The sequence below is a fragment of the Pocillopora damicornis genome, chromosome 9 (genome assembly GCF_964200805.1).
Source record: "Pocillopora damicornis chromosome 9, jaPocDami1.2, whole genome shotgun sequence".
NCBI lineage: Eukaryota > Metazoa > Cnidaria > Anthozoa > Scleractinia > Pocilloporidae > Pocillopora > Pocillopora damicornis.
Genome location: NC_142678.1, coordinates 23023695 through 23046392, shown reverse-complemented (window position 1 = coordinate 23046392; position 22698 = coordinate 23023695). Strand labels below are relative to the sequence as shown.

Sequence of the window (22698 nt, the reverse complement as noted above, 5' to 3'; positions counted from 1 at the left end):
CATCGCGTACTGTTGTTCGGTCGCGCAGGATGTAAATGAGCCTACAACTCACACACGCTTATTTTCTCACTACTTACACGTGTCGCAAAATTTAAGAAATTTTCTCTTTGTACAACACACAGAAACAGCGAATGATAATATAAAGAGCTAGAAATACGCTGAAGTCATCAACAAGTTATCTCGGAACGCACTAGTCACAAATTCATGGCTTTTTTTGTCTTCTGTGTAGTTTGTATTCATGATAGATAGGACGTTCTGTTTGAAAATTGTTAGGAGAAATTATATGTCGATCACCTTCAAGTATGAAAGGATTAAACGGATTATAGCCTTTTCCTAAGTACAATGTCAATCATTCCCTTTATCAGGTTGAACAGCCATCTTGACTGTGTCGTCCGTTTGACGGACAGAACAATTAAAGTGCGATTCTTTACCTAATTGTGGGGTAATTCAAGTAAAACCTCGATTAAATCGTACAATTTTCGCCTAAAACATGGAAAAACGTGGTTCTTCACTTTCGCATTCAATAAATCGACTTCTAGGCCGCCGGACGGATGATACGCACCCCGACAGAATGAAAGCGTATTCGTCTAACCTACCAGTATACAATGAGAACAGAAAAGACATACCTTTGGCAGTCAGAGCGGAAACCGCCGAACATGCCAGATCTTCATCACCGAGCCAAGCGCAATGTCAAAACATCTGTGTTTTCCCCTGGATGCAGATTCGCAGGGGGAAACGTGATAAAAAGAAAAGAACGAGTAAGTTAATCTTCAGTTGTCTTTAGTAAAAATGTCATGTGACTATCATTTGAACCTTGTTAGCACTGGCAGACATTTACAAGACAGTTTGCTTGTCTTGTTAACAAGCTGTCTTTAGTAATCAGAGAATAGGTTTACCTAGAAAATCTCAGATCAGCTTTATGAATCCACAAAACGCAAGTTTAGTACATGCTGCGCAGTCCCTGTTCAAAAAATATTGAAGCGATGTGGCACACTTGAATAGTCATTTATCGCCGCCGATTTTCCTGTCGCAAAACAGTCCAAGCTGACAAACTACTGAAACATACATTACCCAGTGCAAAATTCGTGTGCTCCATAAATCTTGCATGTTCTGATATGATCATAAAACTGTAGACAATCTTAGTAAGATGTAAGGATTTGCTTCCTGTGATCGTCATTCCTAGAAATCTCTGTACATTCGTCTGAGTCATTCTTCTCAGCCTTGTGGAGAGCAACACTCGGAGACATGTGTAAAACCGTCGATTCACTCAAACGTATCTTCGATAATCACCGTCAGAAACAAGAATGAGTAAATCTACCGTACTGCGCAAAATATTTAGTTCTGATTCTCGAATATACAAATTATTAATTTGACACCTCTCTCGTCGGGGACAACTATTAGCAAACAGAGGACACTAAGTCTTCCTGTTTATAAATGCCTTCATTGTAATAATGTTGATTTTTACCACCGCTGTAATTAAGTATCAAAGATACCAGGTTTTTGTTTGATATGTGGTTTGATTTGAAACAATAAAACTGCGTCAGACTACTTCTAACCTCCAAACTTAGGACTACATGCAACGAATGGGTGATCATAAATCCAACTTCTTCAAACAATTTCAACAGATTACAAGGTACAAGGGTGAGGAGAAATTTTAATCACATCAGCTGGTTGTGACATGGAGTTTTATAAACACACATTTACCGGATTTGCAATGTTTTATTTGAAAACAGAATTTTTATTTGAATGTAATTACTCGCATGACAATCGGTCTGCCAGGTGATGTTCACTATCTTGTTGATAGTTCTCTTACGACGGCTAACCATGAACCTAGGGCTCAGCAGAAGAGAGCAAATGTATCATTAATAATGTAAAGAAGAAATAACGTGCTTCTGATTGGCTGAAAATGAGAATAACACGAGCGCAAATAACAAATGCAAAAATACAAATACGAATACAAATTACGAACGCTTTCAAAATTATGTCTGTCTAGCCTTTCTGTAATGTTTTTTCGTGTAAATTATTAAAACATGATTTAGAGTGCAATTTGGTGTAATTTTCAAAGACTACAAATCGCACTCGCCCCACTACGGAGTCGTACAATTTTGTTGTCTTTGAAAAATTTACTCGTACTTATTATCACCAAATTACACTCGACATCACGCTATCAGCAATATTAAGTCTGGAAATCACGCGCTTTGAAGAGTACCATAGACCCTGTAATAACAACACCCCTCTTTCTCTCTGAGAAGTTCCCCCCCCCCCCAAAAAAAAAGACTACGAGTTTCGATATTCCCTTTATCTAAACAAAAACCCTCCATCTTCCTCCTCTCAGTAAGGAAAAACTATTTAAAAAACTTGTCATAGCTCTATGGACGCGGTTATAGCGCAGAACTGCTATTCATTTAGGCTTGATGACGTTATGGGTATCTGTAATTATGAAGTTTGAATCATTTTATATATGGTAGGTTTTCACTATCAAGGAAGTGTATAATCTTTGGTTTGTATATGTTACAGTTAAGAATTTTGAACGAGCACCCCCCCTTCTGATAAGGCCCTCATGGCAGAGGGGCTATTGGAGCATTTATGTCAACTAGATATGGTTGTCTTGGTATAATACATCTTCAAATAAAATCTAACTTCTATTTATTTTCACTTTGAATGAACTCTTGAACAAGGTAATTCACAGTTCAAGAATCTTGAAAAATATTTTTCAACCCTAGACAGTTATTATCTCAAAGGGTTTCTCTTCACTGAACACCTTGAGGGTATATTTCATCCATATAGTTCGTGAATCGTAGCACACTTACCCTTCTCAGAGCATCTCACCACTCCTCTGGGTCAGTTACTGCTATCCCTGACCAAACGACTTGAATCGACATGAAATACGCCACGTTCAGAAATTTTAGTTTAAGTTATTCGGTGTATCCCATACACCCCTTAAATATCTGTCTCCATGAGGGCTAACTATCAAGAATAGTAAGTAAACTATTAGGAAACTACGCCAGCAACATAATGAACATCCCTGAGGTCTTGTTTAGTCATATCTTGTTTCGGTCGATAATGTTATTTTCAATTTTTGATATGAACGGGTGACAAACACTTTTAAGGGCACAGACAAAACCCAAGTCATGCATCACTGTTGGTCCTTTTAGATCCCTTTGGTGATGTAAAAGGTCTCCTCAGTACTCCACCAGTTCCACCAATCCTGTGCCGCTATTTGGGTCTCATACCGTGGGCAGTCCTTCCCAGGTAATTTAGAGTCTCCGGCCCCCGTTTGCCTTTCCTATCTGATGTCCTGGTCACAGTTTGATTCGTGACATCTTCCTTATCCTTTCTTAACATCTGTCCGACCCAATGTCAGTTCCGTTTAGTTATTTTTATGTCATTAACCCTTTCCGATAAATGTACATTTGCTAACCAATTACTCCACATTTACCACACTTGATTTCAAGTTCTTCCAATTTGAAGCAAGAGTGGTTTTTTTGCATGATAAATCCTGTCATCTGCTCGGCATTTGAAAGAATGTTATATTGTACATTCATGATCATCCTCTTCTCACTGGTCCACTTTGGTATTTTTCCGCCTCAACATTACCTATTTTTCAGCCGGTTTCCTTCTGTTTTAAGGCATTTTCTACATCTCAAAAACAACTAAAACGATATATGAGGTAATTCCTCTGTAACGATATCGTTCTCTTTTAAGTATCCTCAAACATTTCACCCCTATTATTTGCCATCATTATGATTATAGTTATCATTTTTATCATTTTTATTATCATCAGCGTAATTGTGTTCGACGTTAGGAGAACACATACTGTTCATGTCGCTTCTTTTTGGACTGTGTTTAGGCGCTATCTTGTGTGACTGATCATTCGCCTCGATTTCATGCGAGTGCATTGAATCCCGTGGGTTATTGGAGTGAGTCTCGCGGGTTGACTTGTACCTAATGTGAAACTATTACACAAAATGTAAAAGTTTGTTCAAATTATTTCGATTTGACCATCACCATTGCATCGAATCTATAACCAAGATGCTATACTATCAAACCTTAATGTTATGTTCAACTTTGCAACTGTTTTATGACATTGTTTGAGTGCATTCCTCAAATCGGCTTCCCTGAATATTCCAGGGCGATCAGCACCAAAAACAAATATTATTTTACAGGAGATAAAATGTACTTTTAATTGCATGGTCATTACTAGTTATCATTGTTATTATTGTTATTATTTTTCTAACTCGCGTTTTTCGGTGTGTAGCATTAAAATCTTAAAGCTAAAAAAATACTTTTGAAGGAATGGACTATTCAAAATATTGCGGCTGTTTAACGAAGCAAAAAAACCCAGTTATGGCTCAATAAGTTGTGATCATTTTTCCAACAGAAAAACTTACATCCCTACCCTAAGTTCAGATCATATACCTGTAACTTCGAAAACCAGTGTGAATATCACCGTTTTTGAAAAACTTGATCAGAATCAAGAATGATCAGAATCTTCTGCAAGTTTAGAGGAAAATCGGGGCTGGTTGATTTTCTCCATCATTTTGCTTGACGCAATGTAGTCCAAGGGCACATTCCTCAAAAGTGCCATCAACCAAATGTGTCAAATGTATATTTTAAAATCAAATCTTGGTAAAAGTGGCATGGGTTTTAGCTGGGAAACCATGCAGTCCATCCTGTCTCCTGCTAACTGAGTCTCAACCGAAATGCGTGGCTAGATAGCTTCTCTGTTGGTCTTGTAGGCGCTCCGAATCGGACCGCCAACGAAAGTTTCACGCGGGAGTCATAACACGTTTTCAATTGTGTCGCCCGATTTGTCTTAAAACCAGAAGTAACCAGTTTCCAGCTTAATTGGGAGCAATAAGTACTTTTATCCCGTAGACACAGTGGCTCACACAGGTGTTAAGGCGTTTATTGTTTGTCTTTTTATAGTTAGGGATATTTTAAGCTTTTCCTGTAACTAAGAAAAACACTGTGCTATCAACATTACTAGACAGTGAGGTGCTATTTTTTATTTCGTATGCTAAATTTCTGTGCTCGTATTTTTCTTTTTTTTTTTTTTTCTTAGTTCCTTTAATAATACCTTTTATCAGGAGCCCATCACTTGCTTTTATTTAGCTGTTGTGGTAGGCTGAAGGAATGGATATTATGAATTGAGTAATGCTAAACTGCGCAACAAAATAATCCTCTTTCTATTAACGGTTAGTTTCAGGTTACGAAGGTTAAATTATAAATGGAGATCGTTCTGAGAACATAAAACACTTTGTTGACGATCAACTAACAGCGCCACAGACGGATAATTAACCATCAAAAGTAAGCTCAGTTTTCAAAAGTTGCCGCAGCGGTGTAGGTTCCATTTCTATCATTCCATAGAGAAGGGTGATGTGATTCTCCAAGAAGTACAATAGGCTCTATCATGTCCCAAAAAATTGCCTTTTTAACGAGATTACTCGCGCCGGCGGTTTATTTGACTGAGTCTTTCTTTTGCCCACCAAAGCAATGAAACAGTTTCTTCAGAAACTGATAATTTTGCTCATTTATTTGTTTGGACGCCTCTTCGGTTGAATTTGCGCTTCCCTAGAGGGTACCCCTCTAAATTCTTGGTAGGGGCCGAATGAGACCCCGTTTCTTGCTATTCTGCCATTGTCAGACCGAAAGATGCAATTTTCTGCAGCCTGGCTTCTGAAACTTCCACTCTGTTCACGAAGCCATTACGCTTTGTTGTAGCACCATAAGCCTCATAACAGCGGCGAAGTCAAAAGTTTTAAAATGTACCTGAAAATTCTGAATCAGCTTGGATGACATATTTTGCTGACCTCTCTTTCCGTTTTATTCATAAGTGTACGCGCACACGTGGCGCACTTAAAAATCATTACCTTATTATGACTAATCTAATCGAAAACCATAACTGTTTTCAGACCAAAACGGCTCAAAAACCATATCCTCAGGGCAGCGGTACCGAAATGGGTAATACAGGGGAGAGCTTCTTCAAGAGCGGAGAGAGACTTGGTAGTAGAGTCAGTTTTATTTGCCGGTATTGGATAATTAGCTGAGCTCGCGCTCGACGGTCTTGGATAAATCAGGATCGGCCAGGGTTTTTGGGTATTCGGTATTCAGGGGCGTTTTAAATCGGGTATACGGTATATTGCAGCTTAAATATGGGTATTCAGTATATCACTTTCTTTGAATTTCAGGTATAAAGTATTCAAAGCTTCGATTATTTTTGGGTATATTTGGAGGAATTTGGGGTATTTTGGGGTATTTTGTCGATTTTTTTTCGGGTATATTGGTATTCCACTACCCCCCCTGGCCGACCCTGATAAATGCCAAGGGGTGGGGGACGGGAGGTTTGGACACTGACGGGGGAGCTTGCCCTTCGAACATAGTCAGCCGGTGTGACAGGGTTTTGTTTCTGATCAAGTCGACCGTTCCCTTGGTCCACTAAATTGCTTAAGGTTTCATGTAAGAATTTTTTTGCGACCACTAACTTCCTGTTTAGAATCACTAACCGACTGTTGATATTCCGAAATATTTCAACTACCAACGCGATCCAGATTTCACCGCTGTGTCGCTATCCTAAACATTTAATCAAGGAGACCCGAAGTCGTCCTATCGTCTCTTCATTTTCACAACTTACTTCAAAGGCGACAAAATTTCCGTCTTTGAATTAATATTCCACTGCGCCGTTCCCTTAAACTAATTAGCACCAGACATTGGTGCGCCATGTTTAATTTTTTTGGTCAAATAATCTGTCATGTGCTATTTGGTTCATGAATAAGTTAAAACGCCCTTACTTTACAAAAAAAGAGTTGATAAATATCCATATTCCGTTTACAAGACGGTTTCACACGCTCGTACTGTACATTCAATAATGCGGCAAAGTACAAACCTCCAGCACTCATTCGAACTGATTGTTATGAGGGTGGATAGGTTGGAGTCCGAATGTCTCGCGTCCATTCTTCCTTATTAATTTGAATTTCAAAAGAATAATTTGCATTTGAACATGCCGCTGATATGTGTTAGACGGTACATTGTGTAAATAGATTGTGATTATGGCATTTCATCCCAAAATTACTGTAAAAAATGTACAGGTCATTAATCCTGGTTAAAGACCGTAACAGCGGGAGATAAGTGCTCATCGGCTTAGTTGGTTAATAAGTGATAATCAATTATGCCAGTGGCTGTCTTCGAGGATTTAGACACTGAAAAACACCATATCATACCAAATAATAGGCTTGTTTCTGGATTCGAAAGTGTGTACACAACTTAGGCGTTCGTTAGAATTTCCATTCTCCTTCAGACAAATAACATCCAACTTCTGCATTAAATCAGAAAACAGCATTTATCTCAGAAGCAAAACAAAACTTGAACAATGTTTTGTAAGCCGCTTAATCTGATTTTTCATGAAGCTCATTTTCACTTATTCGGAACTTCTTAAAAGCACCCTTGCATATCTAGAACCACACCGACATAGCATTTGTTACATAGGAAAAGGTTTTGATAAAATTACCAGAGCAAGCGGCAAATGAGTCTGTGTTTTGACAGAAAATTCTGTTTGATCGATGAGGTATCAAACCAAACTACGCGAAGGCAGACAGCAAACACGTACAAGACTCCACATGACTGAATCTTTGAATTTGATTTCCTTCCACTAAACTCCTTATTTCTGTTTACAAAAGCTATTGAAAACTTAAGTTTTTAACAAGAGCTTAGCAAAGATTAACTCGCTAACAGACTTAAGAAATTTGTATCGCTATTAACCCCTTTTCAACGGAAGCTCCTGGGTTGAGTTTCAAGAAATTTATGTTACAGAATTTGTACGATTGTGTATACGTAGAATTAAAAGGAAACATCATTTTCACGAGATAAGACAAGCTGCATTAAATAGTACAGCGTTCAAACTGTTCCGACTGTTAAGAAGATTTATGTTTCCGCTCATGGCATCTGTAAATACCTTCAAAAAACGACGGCTTGTCGAAAATGATGTATTACTCGGAAAAACTCTCTCAACTCTTTGTGTATCTCGTTACATGCCATAAGTGAAATCTCGAGGCACCTCTAAGCAGTTTGATTGGTTCACGGCGAATCACATGCTCAAAGATAATACATCTTTCTTTCTTTAGTTGTTGGAGTTAGGACAATAATATGACTTTTACCTATTGAGTCTTGTCAACAGCAGGGATCGATTTTAGTACAGAGGTCAAAAAACTGGTCAACTTTGTATTGTCTACTATCAAAAACAAATTCATCTTCTTCAAGACCCGTATTTAAAAGCCCGGTGTGTGGACAGTGAATATGCAGAAGGCAAATACAGAGCGTTGCCAAGGAAAAAACGACCACGGCGCGGAGTCCGATGAGACATCTTCCCCTAACTTGTGCAGCTCATGCGAGCGCTTGGATGATGATGCCACTGAATTACCGGCACAAAATGCATCCACTGAAAACGGCCTTCAAGAAATTTACCCTTGGATGAAGGAATTTCGCTCAAAAGGTACAGAGAAACGTAGTTGTAGGTGATTTTTGTCCTAAACTTAAACGATACCTTCGCAAGTGGGCGGAGGTCAAAAACAACCCTTTCGTCGCAAAGCCGATTTCTGTTGTGATTTTTTAAAAATTGAAAACCAAATCTTGCGAAAGATGTGGAAACGCATGAAATAGGTTTGGTTGAAGAGTGTTTGTTTCGTGTTAAGTTCTTTAATTGTGGATTAGCGGAAAAGAATGGCTCCAAGAATAGGCTCGCCAGCATGGCGCTACTCCATTGTGAAGCAGTTTGCTTCGCCATTCGAAGGTGCGAACCGTACTATTTGTGATCCTTAACAAACAATTCCAGTTATTCTACCGGATAGATCTTGTAAAAGAGAATTGATAGCGTCGTTTTGTTATGCTAAGACAATTTTCTGTGGTGTTTCGAAGCCTTAACACGTCGTTGGCGCCAGAAGGAAAAAGACCAATTGATACGCCATGTTCAAATGTGTGGTAATCCCTTCTCGCTTGCTGTGTGGGGCAACAAATCGTTTTGTAAGTCTCCGACCTGTCGTAATTAACCACAAAACAGTCTCTTCTCAGATACTTTTGCCTTCCTTCCCCCAGTATTTTGCGTTTTGAGATCTACTAATGCGATGATATTTTTGATTTAGTGTGTTTTTATGCATACCCCATTGCATCCCGAGGGCATCACATGTATTTAAACGAGCGGTTCCATTAATTTGAACAAAACTCCTGAAAATTATATCGTGTTGTACTAAGAAGTTGGCTATCATACTATGCCAGGCTATAATCTTGTGCTCTTCGTAAGCGAGTAATTCTGCCTAAAAATCGTACTGGAATTAATTTAGTGCCGTCGAATTTGCGTTTGTACTTTCTTCGACTTGAAATATTTCATATCAATTCCGTTAGGAAAAGACAAAATATCACGAGATTGGGCACTCAACAGTATTCTTTATTTCGCCTTGACTAAAACCTAGATGTATGTTGTGAATTCGCCTTTCCCTCGTAAAAAGCCGTGGTTGAGATTTTAAAAAATGAAGACACGTTCTCAGCCAAAAATTCCGAAGCATCGATTCTCTATTTTTTACATCGAGCGTTGTTTCATACTTCTCCACTTTGTTGCTAGTTTTGTTTGATAACTCGGATAAAAGGAAGTCATTTGCTTACATCTATAACAATGCACTGAACTGATACTTTAATTAGAAGGTATTGAGCTTAAACTTAGTTCATGAGCTAGCGAAGAATTAGCGATAAAATTCAATTGCAAGTATTTCCGGAGTAGAACAATCTTTGTGATTTACGGTTTTAGAATTGTCGTGAAACTCCAGTAAAAGCTATGCCATTAATTCAAGGTTTTACTCTAAGAGGTCTTCATTGCAATAATTGAATATATATTACCGAAAGGACAAGATGCATTTTGTGTATTGATATGCAAGATGAAAATGAGACTGGTAATACAGGACTGTTCTTGTTGACTTTGGTTGATCAGTGTTTGAAGTGTAGTTCTCTCAAAGGTCATCATTTTCGTCCCAATGCACCTAACCAGGTAATCTAAATCTTCTTTCACTTACAATCAAAATTATAGATATTTCTTTGTTTACAGGAGCACCACAAGAGAAAGCTGGTGATGATAAACTTAACCGAACCATATACAGTACAAGACAGTTGGTTGAGTTGGAGAAGGAATTCCACTACAACAGATATCTTTGTAGACCTCGTAGAATCGAAATTGCTCAGACGCTCGGACTCACCGAAAAGCAGGTGAAGATCTGGTTTCAGAACCGCAGAATGAAATGGAAAAAAGAGAACAAAAGTGTCGAGAAAGCCTTGGAAAATGAGATTCAAGAACGAGTTCGACAACTTAGTGCACAAAATCCAAACGGTTTCGGCAGTTTATCATTGATGAACTTAAATTCACACCCTAATTCGTCTGTTTTCAACGAATCAAACTCTTTTCAGCGAAACTACAATCCGTATTCTACTCCAATGCAAAACTACAATGGAGGAGGATTCATGGAAAGGCCAAGGGCGATATGGAGTCAAGGACCATTACAACATTTTTAGTAATTATCAATTATCAGCGCAGCCGCCGTTAGATGCTGGCTTCCTGTTGTACATTTTTTTGACAACCTCGTGAGCGATATTTCGCCCACCGAGAGAGAGAATTAACACTTTGAGAATGAGTCATAATTCTTATGCTATTTACAGTTTATAAATTTATTTCGTTCCTGTTAGAGAGACTCGTGGTTTTGTAGCGAGCGATATTTATTTATTTCCGTTGTGAAATGATGTCAGTTTAAATTCGGGTTAGTATAAAAGCAAATGAATAGTTCATTTGAGTTAATGTTCTGTAAGCTTTTCTTCTTAACCTTTTGTAAGCTAGTACCCCCTTCATTTATTGCCTTTCACGTGCAATGCTAAAACAGAATTTGTTTGATATCAGGTCTTTTCAACTCTTCTCTTTCTGTCCTTATCTATGGCAAGGACATCACACAGGGAGCAAATGAGATAAAATTAATTCCGGTTGTGAAGTAGTTTTTAACACCTTGTGGGTTCTATCCCGGCATTAGTTGTTCTCTTTCTGTAAAAAAAACTGTAGCTAAGTTAAAGAACATGTAAGTTGCAACGTTTAGGATTCGAGCTTCAACGAGCTAATGGACAGTACTTTCGATTATCGACCATTGCTCAATTATAGGTCAAGTTAGATGCTTTGTTTGCTTCTCGTTGCAATCAGACTTTGTTCTCGTAGGTGATGTAAATGCCTACAACGAAAAATTTTATTGCAGAATGAATTTCGAATACCCGCCCAATAATTCTTTTACATTCTTTCATTCATGTATTTTGTTGAACACAACGTTTCTAAACAACTTGAAAGTTTGGTCATTATGTTGCCAATTATTAGTTTGTACGTGCAATTGCGTCTTGCATATTTATTTAAATGGATGGATATTGTTAGGTTTTATGTTATAGTAATATATTTTGGAACCAGAAGTTATTTGTTGTTGTTGAATGCTCGAAGTTGACAGAAAATTGACAATAAAAAAAGTCAGGAGTTTGGCTCTAAATTTTGACGACATTTGCTATGCAGCTAAAGTGACGAAGCAATCTCCTTCGCGAATCACCAATACATGTTTACATTTCTAAGGAATTAGGCTAAAATCAACCTGCAGCTTTCTTCAGGCCTCTACTACAATTGCATACAAAGATGATTCGTGGTTAAGATTACTTTTCTACTTTTTTTTCTCTCTTTTGTTATATTATAAATTTCTTCATTCTTATGGTTGTTATTACTGTGGTTGATATTCATGTTTGTGGTGATTCTGTTACTCTAGTGTCTCTCAGTTTGGGGTCAGTTTTCTCTAGGATTCTCATATTAGTGTTGGACTTAAAATTAAGCAAAATTAGGCCTGAAATGCAAACTTGTAGCAGACTAATGAGAACTAAAAAGATAGAGACTGACTTCAGACAGAAGGTAAATCTAGCCTCGGTTTATTTGACCAAACCAAAAATTGAACGAAAATTATTCACGATGTCTGGACAAAGCCATTTTCTCAAAAGTGCTTTTATTCATTCTGAGGTTACCTCAGCTTTCCCACTCCATAGCTAACGTTTGAGTTCAACAAACAATTTCCACAAACTGGTGAAATCAATAAAAAACCACACTAATGTGACGTGTCTTCCAAAGGTCGTCAGAGGATCAACCGGTTTGCAAAATGTTCATTCGACCGCATGCGCGCGACCTGGGACCTGTCTCGTTAACAGAATGACTGTATAAGAATTTGTTTTGATGTAAAGGTCAAAGAAAAAAAAACACTAAGCTCTGATGCTATCTCATTTCGGAAAACATCTGTCTTGCTCATTACCGCAACTGTTCGGGGACAGCGAATGATGGAAAGAGCAAGCAAGCAGTGTTGCCAAGGTAAAAACGCCACAGGAAAAGAGTTCGGCTCAATCCATGATGTCACTCCTGGTTTTGAGAATGAGGCAGCTGATAGTTTACCAAAAGACGACTCAGCGGGAAGCAGTGTTCAAGAGATATATCCCTGGATGAAGGAGTTTCGCTCGAAAGGTAAGACGGCGGTTCCGTAGACACTTTCTATAGTCATTGACTGAACAGGAACAGGGAGGGTGGGCGTAGGTCTGAAACAACAATTCTTTGTGCAACTTATTTCTACGGAAATGTTTAAGAAAATCGGAAATGAATTCGTGCGAACAAAGAGGTGAATCAGCGGTTGAGTGTAGTCGAGGAGTGTTTGCACGCTGTGAACTTCCTAAGTGACGGATTAGTAGGAGTGTTAGTTCGTAACTCTTGTGGTTCTTCGCCGGACAACAATGGTGATTCGTTACGAAGCTTCGTCCGTCACTAACGGAAGGTAGGAGCCACATTTTCACAAATTGTTAACTAATTCATAACATCGTGCTGTTGGAAACCCTTTTTCGAAAGAGGCAGATCTCTAACGTCTTTCATTTTCAAAGGGAATTCGAGATTGATGCTCAAAGAGGTTGTGTGAGGATTCTGAAAGGTCCGAGTTTAGAAGCCGTCTCTTAGCCGAAACAAAACGCGCTAGAGTAAAAACGAATTATCTATTCTGGCTATGTGAAAAATTTTGTTATTCTATAGGAAATGAAGACGCTTATTTTACCTGAATAGATCTCTTTATATTGATTCCCTTATTGTCTCAAAAGGGTCAACACGTCTTTAGCGCTGGTCCGCAGGACAAGAATCCATTCGATCGCTATGTTTAAATATGTTTTAATCCTTCCTCTTGCTGTGAAGGGCGACAAATGGCCTTCTATATTGTTTGACCTTTCTTTCCCAAGAGTTTGTATTTTGTGGCTAGAGAGAGACACATTGATATGACTATATTTAACATTTCGTGATCAATTCAGATTGCTCATGTTGAGCTGCATGCCAAATGGCATTGCCATTCGTGGCCATGATTCCGAAGGCCTCACGACTTGCGTGCAATGAACGGCTCACACGTATTTTTGCCATTAGAGGCGGACATATTGTTCCTTCTTGTGCATTGAAAATAAACTCCAGATTATGAATTTCAGACTGTTAAATTTACGAGATTCTCTGCTGCTTGTGCGCTTATGGTTTTGGAAGTTCTGCATTCTTGTGCGGCTTTTGACTCTGTTTCATAAACAAATGTCTTTTTAAACGCTATATAAAAACAAAGTTATGTTAACAAATTGGCAAAATGATGATGATTTACAGTTTTAGCAGTCTATGCGTGTTTCGGGCATCTCTTTAAACCGATTGCGCTTGCAAATTACATCTAATAGCCGTTATTTTCATTATCAACCTCGTTGCCGCTAAATGTTACACCTTAAACGGTGCTTACCGTCTACATATTTGTCCTGTATGAAGTATTATTTTTTATTAAGTTGCGGGAATAATTCAGAAGTTTGCCTTCTTGCTCTTCTCCGCGTCGGAACAACCAAGGCTTTCGTGATACCGTTATGTTAATTCTCCAGAACTGTGTTCCTTCCGCAACTAATGACACATTTATCCGAAAGGATTTCGGTCTTCTGTTTTGCAAGCCGAATGCAAATGATTTGTGTGCGTAGTTATGTTTCGTTTTGAAACTTGCTTTATTCACAATCATCTTTCCCTGAAATTTCCTTTTGCAGCTTTTTATATACTTATGTCATCAAAAAGAAAGACTGCATATGAAATTAGATATAGATTACACCTCAGTTTTACTAAACATGATCCGTGGAGACTGCTTGCAAACTGCAAGTAATTACTGCAGATACATTGATTCTAAAGGATGAGATATATCCGATCCTGTGTAACTCAAACGCCGTATGAAAATACCGAAAGATAAAGATGTATTTCATGTAAAACGGATCGCACCCACAACAGTCAGACTCTAACAGAAGCCTATTGTTTGAGTCCAAGGGTGGGGCTGCTTTGTTATAATTAGTACTACCAATCTGACAGGAAAAATCACGAACGACAATTACAACTTTGCTATCTCTGTGTTTAGGAGCAGCGCAGGAGAAAGATGACAGAAAACTCAATCGAATCATCTACAGCACAAAACAGCTGGTAGAATTAGAGAAGGAGTTTCATTTCAACAGATACCTTTGCAGACCGCGGAGAATCGAAATCGCTCTGTCGCTTGGACTCACCGAGAAACAGGTCAGAGTTTGGTTCCAAAATCGTCGAATGAAATGGAAAAAAGAGAGTGAATGTGTTGAGAAGGCTCTAGAGAATGAAATTCAGGAACGAATGAGACAACTCAGCACTCAAAATGCCTTCGGTAGCCAGTTATCCATGTTGAATATGATAAACGTGCAACCAAATGGGTCTCCACTTAACAAATCGATGCATTCTATCAATCAATACTCCGTTCCAATGCATCTGAAGCACGATGCAAGATATCTGGACAAGCCGAAAGCGATCTGGAGTCAAGGAACACACGATCATTGGTGATTACTAAGCATCTGTTTTGGGATTAGGGTTTCCTTTGGTTCCCCACCAGAATTCACACCTCGTAAATTACAATTAACTAATTTACAGCTCATTAATCTTGTTGCGTTTATGGTTCTGTTTACGATGAAGAACGCATAGGAAAAATCATTAGCCTTCTTCAGTGACGTTGCTTTTATCAAAGGTTCTGTTTAATTCGCACTATTGCATAATACACATGAAATTGAATGAACCATTTCAATTCTAGATTTAATATTCAGCCCGTCTTTAATAACTTTATGCTTAGTTATACACAATTGTACCGTATTCACCTCTCATTAGGGACCTTAAGTAAACCACGACGGTGACGGCAACGAGGACATGGAAAAACAAAAGATCTAATTGGAAGAATAATAGCTCAGCACATGTATTTTAAAACTTTGCACATTTCTTAGCCGTCCTAGACAAAAAAACAACGTGAAATCGCCACAATTTGCGTCATCTGCGAACCGAAACCGCGACGGCAAATTGTTTTTATTTCCATTTGGAACAACGCTTCTTTTATACGTTATGCTGAAGTTGAGGTGTGGCGCCGTATGAGACGGTAAACACATGCAGCCATTTTTGAAATTCTAATTAAAGGCAGAAATTCATTATTTTGTCGAAGTCTTCTTTGGCGTTGCCATCCTGACTGCTTAAGGTCCCTATTTTCACTTCAAGATTAACGAAAACGAAAGTTGAATAAAAAATTATACATGCAGGAATGAAGGTCGTTACCAACAGAGATAAAAAAATTAACATGCATGGATTGCAAGTTAGGAGCTTGAAAGATACGAGATGTTTCTTATCGAGAAACCCCCATTCACCCTGGCGATTCCTACTTTACAACATTTCCAGCGGAGGGATTGTAATTCACCTTAATCTTAGCCCACAATTAAGCATACGTATTGTCGGCTTTCTCAAAGGTATGTAAGAAGCCGAATTTCGGTCATGCCCAGCACTATGCTACTGCTCAACTTTTAACGATGTCTTCATACTCAATCCGGTTGAGTTTCCAAGTATCTCAAAAGTCGCAAAATTTACTTACATACACTCAGCTATTAACATCTTTCAAGTAAATCTTATGTCTGAACCAGAATACTTTTAAATCGAATGAATTTGTGCATTTTTTTGACCAAAGATTGCTGGCTTGACCTTTTTTTTTTTTTACATATTGTGTTCACGGTCGTGGCTCTGTGTTGCAGAGTAATTTAAGGCAAATAAGATGCCGCTCCCATTAATAAGTCTCCGTCCCCGGACGTTATACCGCCCAGTTTTTTCATAAGCCCAACTTACAGCACTCGGAAAACTTTTTTCGCGTTTCCAGAGCATCTTTGTCACATTTAAAAACGAAACAGTGACGTGCTTTGTTTCATTAAGAAGAGCACAGGAAGTGGTTAGAGTAGGAAAGCAAAAGTGTAGCTGGCAACACGAGTGTTACTTGAGTGTTTCCTTAGCGGTCTACCGAGACCTTTAGCTGTTTCCTAAGTAAACAGCATGGAAAATTCTACTTAGCAATCAGATTATGCGCTCGAGATTCTATCGCGTGATATTGAATGAGGGCGAAGCCCGATCAAGTATCATCACGCATAAGAATCGAAGGCGAAAATCTTATGGTTTTAGCAGAAATTTAAAGGCTGTTCAAAATTTAACAAGAAATCAGGCTCATGGTTTTATTTCATTTTGTTCATAACCCCACATTTTTTTGCTGCTGACTCTACTCACTGCATGTCTATCACGTGTTACATTGCGAGTAGCGTAGCCAATCAGATTGCGGTGTTCGTGACAAACATTAATAGATTTACATTTATATGGTCTATGGTAGAGAATCCTACAATCCCTCCACACATGCATTTTGGATGAGATAAGTTCAAATGTTTTGATTGGCTTAGAAGACAAAAGTTGTCAATTTTAATCTGAACGATTAATAAGGAGCTTAGTGCCTTGTGTCCGGTGGAAGAGGGAGGAGTTGTGGCTCCTGAAACATCAAAAACCTCACTAAAATCTTGCGGATCGAGTTGAATTTTAGGGAAAAATTCGATTTATTGTCAAAGCTGGCGATAAAGTTTGAAACACTAAGTTGCTTTGACTGAGTATACTCCGAGTACAAAAGACAATATCAAGAAAAGCTTTCAAAACTTCAATCCTCGGGTGTGCGTTGTATTTGTTCAGGTTTGTTTCACTGATTTGACCTGAGATCGCCAAATGCAGTCAGTGAGTCTTACTACACACCGATGAACATTATCGCCAAATGCAGTCAGCGAGTCTGACTATACACCGATGAACATTATGTAATAAAAAAAGCTTACAGTTTGAACCCAGACAGATCGATTGGTGTTTCCAGTCATTGTTTAAAGTGTTAAGTGCAATAATTGACATGGTGACACATAAGTATAAATAAATAAATACATTTATATGGAGCCAAAAATCGACTAGCTCTTCTTTCGCACTGCTTTTCAAGACTGTCTATAAAAATCATAAATGAGAAATTAAGAAAAAAATTAATCTTAAACAAAATGTTATCAGCAGCAACAGACAAGGCTAAGATAATTATCCTAGGTGCAAGTGTCATAAGTATAAATATCCAAAGGAAAATATCTAAATATATCAACATTTTGGAAGAAACTTGAAATATGTCACTCTAAGTCCCTTTTAAACATTGACATGGAATTGCTGATCGAATAAACTGGCATTAACTTACTGAATAAAATATAATTCCTTGATAAATTGAGACTAGAACTCTATTGTACTAGTCATAATTCGATTACCATTTTGTCGAAAATCTGGCAAGATGAGAGCTGATACTGTATTTGCTAACAATAGCCTTCCTTCATGCTGTCCATGATAAATGCAGACCAGTGTCTCATTTTCCTTCGCTGGTTTGTAACCTTGCTACTGGACGTTCATAATTCATTGTATTTCAACCAGCAAGAACGAAACTATTTTAAATATATGCATAACGCCAATTGACTAATTTCTAAAAAGCATAGGTTTTTCTGATTTAAGCGACAATTTTTAATGATCATGCAAAGCGGCTTCCGGCATTAATGCTAACGTGTCTGGATTTGAAAATTGGGAGAATCATTCTGTTGTGTATTAGAAAAGAACGACGTTTTAAAAAACATCAAGTAACCTTTAATCGTTTAATAAACACAGTGAAAATCGCATGAATAACCGAAAATTTACACTCGATTGCAAAAACATTGACACTCAATAAAGCGTTTATAATGAACGATGGGACCCTATGGCTTTCTGGGTACATATTTACACAATAGCCGCAACTAGTACGTGGTGAATAATGGAATTTAACCACGCTTTCTTGAAAGTAAAAAAGAGATTATCATAACAAAATTTTTTCATGACCTGTAAGCAAAGGTGAATCACTGACTATAAATATCGTTTAATATTTCAATAATTAACGGGTTTTCCGGTTTCGTGTTGTTGGATAAATGCTTTCATTTTTCCCCTCCTTTATTAATACACAAAAAAAGAGAAGAGGATTTCAGGAAGAGCCTCGAAGAAAGTTGTGATGGTTGATAGCTTAAATCAGAGAGTGAGGGTGTATGAGCGTTGCGAAATCATCCCAGAACTTGTTATGCCAATAGCTCTGGCCTAAGACAAGATGATCTGAGAAGCTCTAACCTGACCCAATACCGAACTGGTAGACACAAGACTCGACAGATATGATCCGGCGAAAATACCAAGGTTTCTTAATCAATAATACAAACTTATTTGCTAATTCGTGATATTTTAAATCCCCTTTCCAACGAAATTAACGCGTATATTAACACAAATCTTTCGTGATTTGTTCCTTTATTTAAATGTTTGACACAGATGAAAAATTAAATTTGAAAATTTTCCGATTTCTTTTACCTGTGTATCATATCTCCAGCGTCTAAGCGATATTTTATTTCTGACATGGTGGATTTTTAATTTAACCTCAGTTTCTCAATTATTATAAGACCCTAAGTGTCAGTCTGGTCTGAGTCTTGAACCCACGACCTCCGCCGCCGCACTGCAGTCATGCGCTCTACCGCATGAGCTAACCGAGCGCGGTTAATCGATTGACCCCTGTTGGAAGAACGATCTCTAGGCCGATTTACAGCTGCGAAAAGTGTCATTGATTCCATATGTGTGATATGTATATTCTCCCACTCTATTAAAATAACCCAAAACGTAGTGATTTGATTTTTTTTTCAGCCGAGAAATAGTTTATAGGACCTCCCTGTCTGTTGGAGATCGTTTTTGCCAAGATCATCAGAGCATAACCTCGAATCTTTGGTGTTTCGTTCCTTCCTTCAAGCGGACAGGAGGAAAAGAGTTCCTGGGAGTCTGGGAACGAGGTTGAGCAAACCTGTGCCTTTTACTGACTAAAGGGACTAATTTGCGGAAAAAAACCGTGGTGGTGTGTTGTTCAGGGTTTTACAAGATAATTCATTTTCATCAACTGAGTTAATAACGTAAATTTGTCACCGTAAAGAGTTCGTAAGATGACGTTTTGAGCAATGGTTCTTTGTCAAAGCGATTGATTAACTTTCCCTGACTGCTTTTTTTGCGCAAAGTGTATGGCAAAATGAATTGAGAAGAGATTCCGCTTCCAAGAGCATTTTCTTGACGAGGGTATGAATACATTCACAGCTTCATACCAGAGCAACTAAACCGCATTTAATTAATTACAGGTGCTTGTCACGTGACAGCACGAAAGAATACGACAACACGATCATTTTCAGCACGGTCGATACAAATATCCAATTGGATGTTTTGATGAGTAGTAGTACAGTATTACTTAACGTAAAGAAACTACACTATAAATCGGGACAAAGGTCGTAAGGATATCAAAGCTTCCGGTTCGCCTACTCGACCGCCCACGCGACCTAGTGCTTCCCTAGTTGAGTACATGTTTGCGAGTTCAGATCTCTAAACAGGCAGAGGTCACACAAAAAAAATCCTTTATCAGAGACTTATTTATATTAAGCGCAGTGTGTGGACAGTGAATGATGCAGAAAGCAAGCAAGGATCAGGATCACTGTCAAAGAAAAAACAACAGTGATGAGTCGGGTGTGACGTCTTGTGATGAGTCGGGCTTGTGCCAACGATTGGAGAATCAGGCAGCTAACTTACCAAACAAAGATGCCACAGGAGAAAACAGTGCCCATAAAATATACCCATGGATGAAGGAATTTCGCTCAAGAGGTGCCTGTAAAAAATTTTTTGTTCTTAAACTTGGCATAAACAGGGAGTTGGGTGGAGGTGAAAAACAACCCCCTCTATGCGCAAATGATATTGATTTGTGCAGATGTTTCCAAAATCAAGGGCCAAGTATCATAAACAATGAGCTATAACATAGACTACATAGGCAAGATGGCTTTTAAGAGTATTTCGCTCGCTAAAATAAGTTTATAGATAGTGGACTACCGGAAAAGGTTCTTTTAGGTGGTGGTGGTGAAACCTCGGCTGACGACGTAGAACATCTCTTAAGAACAAGTATGAAGGGAGCATATTTAAGGATTTCATTTTATCCTCGTGTTTGTTTCTCTATGAGCTCTTCAATAGAAATTTTTCATATTTACGTTATGGCTAAATCTCCGTGGTGTTTCAAACTGAACCATTTGACTTGTCGCTTACCCTAGATGATGAAAGACCACTAGACACGCCATGTTCTAATATGTGGCATGGCAATCCCTTACCGCTTGGTGTGCGGGGCAGTTGTAATACTCTAACCTGTCGAAATTAACCACAAAATTGTCGATTCTTGGGCATTTTGGCCTCATCACTTTTGAACAGTATATTTGTCAGAAAAATATCCACCTATACGAAATGTTTTGTATTCGTGATTTAAAGGATGGCTCTGTGCTGCATTCCGAATGCATTGAATTCCGAACGCAACATATGCCCGGCCGCATGCAAAGTTCGATTTGCTTAATTTTGATGTAGCAAAGTTTACCTTTGGAATTAAAACAATCATTTTATCGATTAACTTCGTTTAAGTTCAATTTGATTCCGTAAGTCTTGAATCTTTCTCTGTTTGAAACCATACCTCAACTCCTCTGTTGCATTCTTGGGTGTTGTTGCATAATTTTATTAATTATCGATAGTTTAAGTGGTACTGACTGTTGTGAAGCTTTACTTACTCAATAATACACTTTGAACCTCTCTTCCAATGAACTTCAACTTTACAGAAGCTCTATATCTGGCCCCTTGGCAATTCAGGCGAGCTTACAAGCAACTATACAAATTGAAGCTATTAAACACGACTTTATGGTTCTTCTCCGATCGAAGATAAATTTTACTCTGCACCTTTCTCATTGTCATTGCAAGCCGGATGCAATGATAATTACATATATTTCTCTTCCAAAACATATTAGTCAAAGTATTTCACACTTAAAAATAACCCCACTCCACACGCTAGCCACAGCAAATCTGTTTAGCCTTCTCGACGCCGTCTCCTTCCGTGAGGAGTTGATCCGACGAATACCATAATGTGTTGTTATGGTCGAGAGACTCCAAGTGAACTCTTCGCATTAATTCAAACTTGTATACAAAAGACGTTTAACTGTTAACAGCAAAGTGAAAGATTTATCTCCATAAAATTACAGCGAATTCAGTTAAAAAAAAGGAGGCATCCATGTCAGTTGTATACTGCGGGGGCATTTGTTTAAAGTAATGTACTATTTGCTCGAAGTGTGAGTCGCCAAAGTTTTATGCAGTTGTAATGATTGAAACTAAAAAATCTTTTTCTTTAGATGCAACACAAGGAAAAGATGATAAAATGCTCAATCGGATCATCTACAGCTCAAAACAGCTGGTAGAATTGGAGAAGGAGTTTCACTTCAACAGATACCTTTGTAGAACGCGGAGGATTGAAATTGCCCTGTCTCTCGGCCTCACCGAGAAACAGGTCAGAGTTTGGTTTCAAAATCGTCGAATGAAATGGAAAAAAGAGAGTGAGTTCGTAGAAAAGGCTCTTGAAAACGAAATTCAAGAACGATTGAAACACCTTAGTCACCAAAATAGATATGGCTTCGGTAGTTTATCAGAGGCAAGCATCACCTCTCATTCAAATTCCTTTACGTTCCATGATTCGATAAACTCCTTCCACCTTCAAATACGTGGCGACAATCACTCCATCCCTGTGGAAAACTTTAGTACAGGTTGTATATCTACGCCACAAGCAATCTGGAACCAAGGAACAAGTCAACATTTTGACAATCTTTAATTGAAGTTAGACCTTTACCTTGCAATGCGTTTCATGGTGGTTTCCTGTTAAATTCCCTATCTTGCCAACCAAGCGTCAGAATTCACACATTGTAAATCAAAATTATTATCTTATTTACAGCTCATTAATTTTACAGTTTTCTTCCTCGATAGCTTTTTAAAAAGACTCTTAGTTGGCTCAAAAGTAAAAGTGATGTGTAATCATACGAGTTTAGTTTGCTTTGACTTGGGTAATGAAATGCACGACGTAGCTGCATTTCAAAGGAGCGCTGGAAGCCCTGAAACGCTAATATGTACGTTCGTATTTTGAAATATTTTTACCAATCGTTCTTAATAAGCTAGCCTATGAACAAGGTTTAGCAGATGATGACCAAGAGAAACTCAAGTTATTAAGGTCATTCCATGAATGAATGCGGCCTCGATGATGCGCATTACAAGCTAAAGATTGTCGAAAACAGTTTGAGTTGTTCTTTAAGACCATGTCTGTTAACGATTAGCTATAAAGATAAAAGCCAAGCATTTGAGTTGTTATCTGGAAT

The 22698-nt window shown here is 38.2% G+C and overlaps 3 protein-coding genes across 4 annotated transcripts; all 3 read left to right on the top strand.

Moving 5' to 3' along the window:
- Window positions 1-361: 361 nt before the first annotated feature.
- Window positions 362-11549, top strand: LOC113675846 (homeobox protein Hox-C5a). Of its 2 annotated transcripts, none has more exons than XM_027192446.2 (2): window positions 362-758; window positions 10088-11549. In XM_027192446.2, exons 1-2 carry the CDS (start codon window positions 491-493, stop codon window positions 10546-10548), a joined length of 729 nt encoding a protein of 242 aa, XP_027048247.2. In that variant the 5' UTR covers window positions 362-490; the 3' UTR covers window positions 10549-11549. The 2 variants fall into 2 exon arrangements, with proteins under 2 accessions (XP_027048247.2, XP_027048248.1); XM_027192447.2 differs by lacking the exon at window positions 362-758 and adding an exon at window positions 8103-8488.
- Window positions 11550-12226: 677 nt separating this feature from the next.
- On the top strand, window positions 12227-16084 carry LOC113675849 (uncharacterized). Its single transcript, XM_027192449.2, has 2 exons — window positions 12227-12553; window positions 14481-16084. Exons 1-2 carry the CDS (start codon window positions 12370-12372, stop codon window positions 14927-14929), a joined length of 633 nt encoding a protein of 210 aa, XP_027048250.1. The 5' UTR covers window positions 12227-12369; the 3' UTR covers window positions 14930-16084.
- Window positions 16085-19813: 3729 nt separating this feature from the next.
- On the top strand, window positions 19814-22288 carry LOC113675872 (homeobox protein Hox-C6-like). Its single transcript, XM_027192472.2, has 2 exons — window positions 19814-20137; window positions 21688-22288. Exons 1-2 carry the CDS (start codon window positions 19939-19941, stop codon window positions 22158-22160), a joined length of 672 nt encoding a protein of 223 aa, XP_027048273.2. The 5' UTR covers window positions 19814-19938; the 3' UTR covers window positions 22161-22288.
- The last annotated feature ends 410 nt before the right edge of the window (window positions 22289-22698 follow it).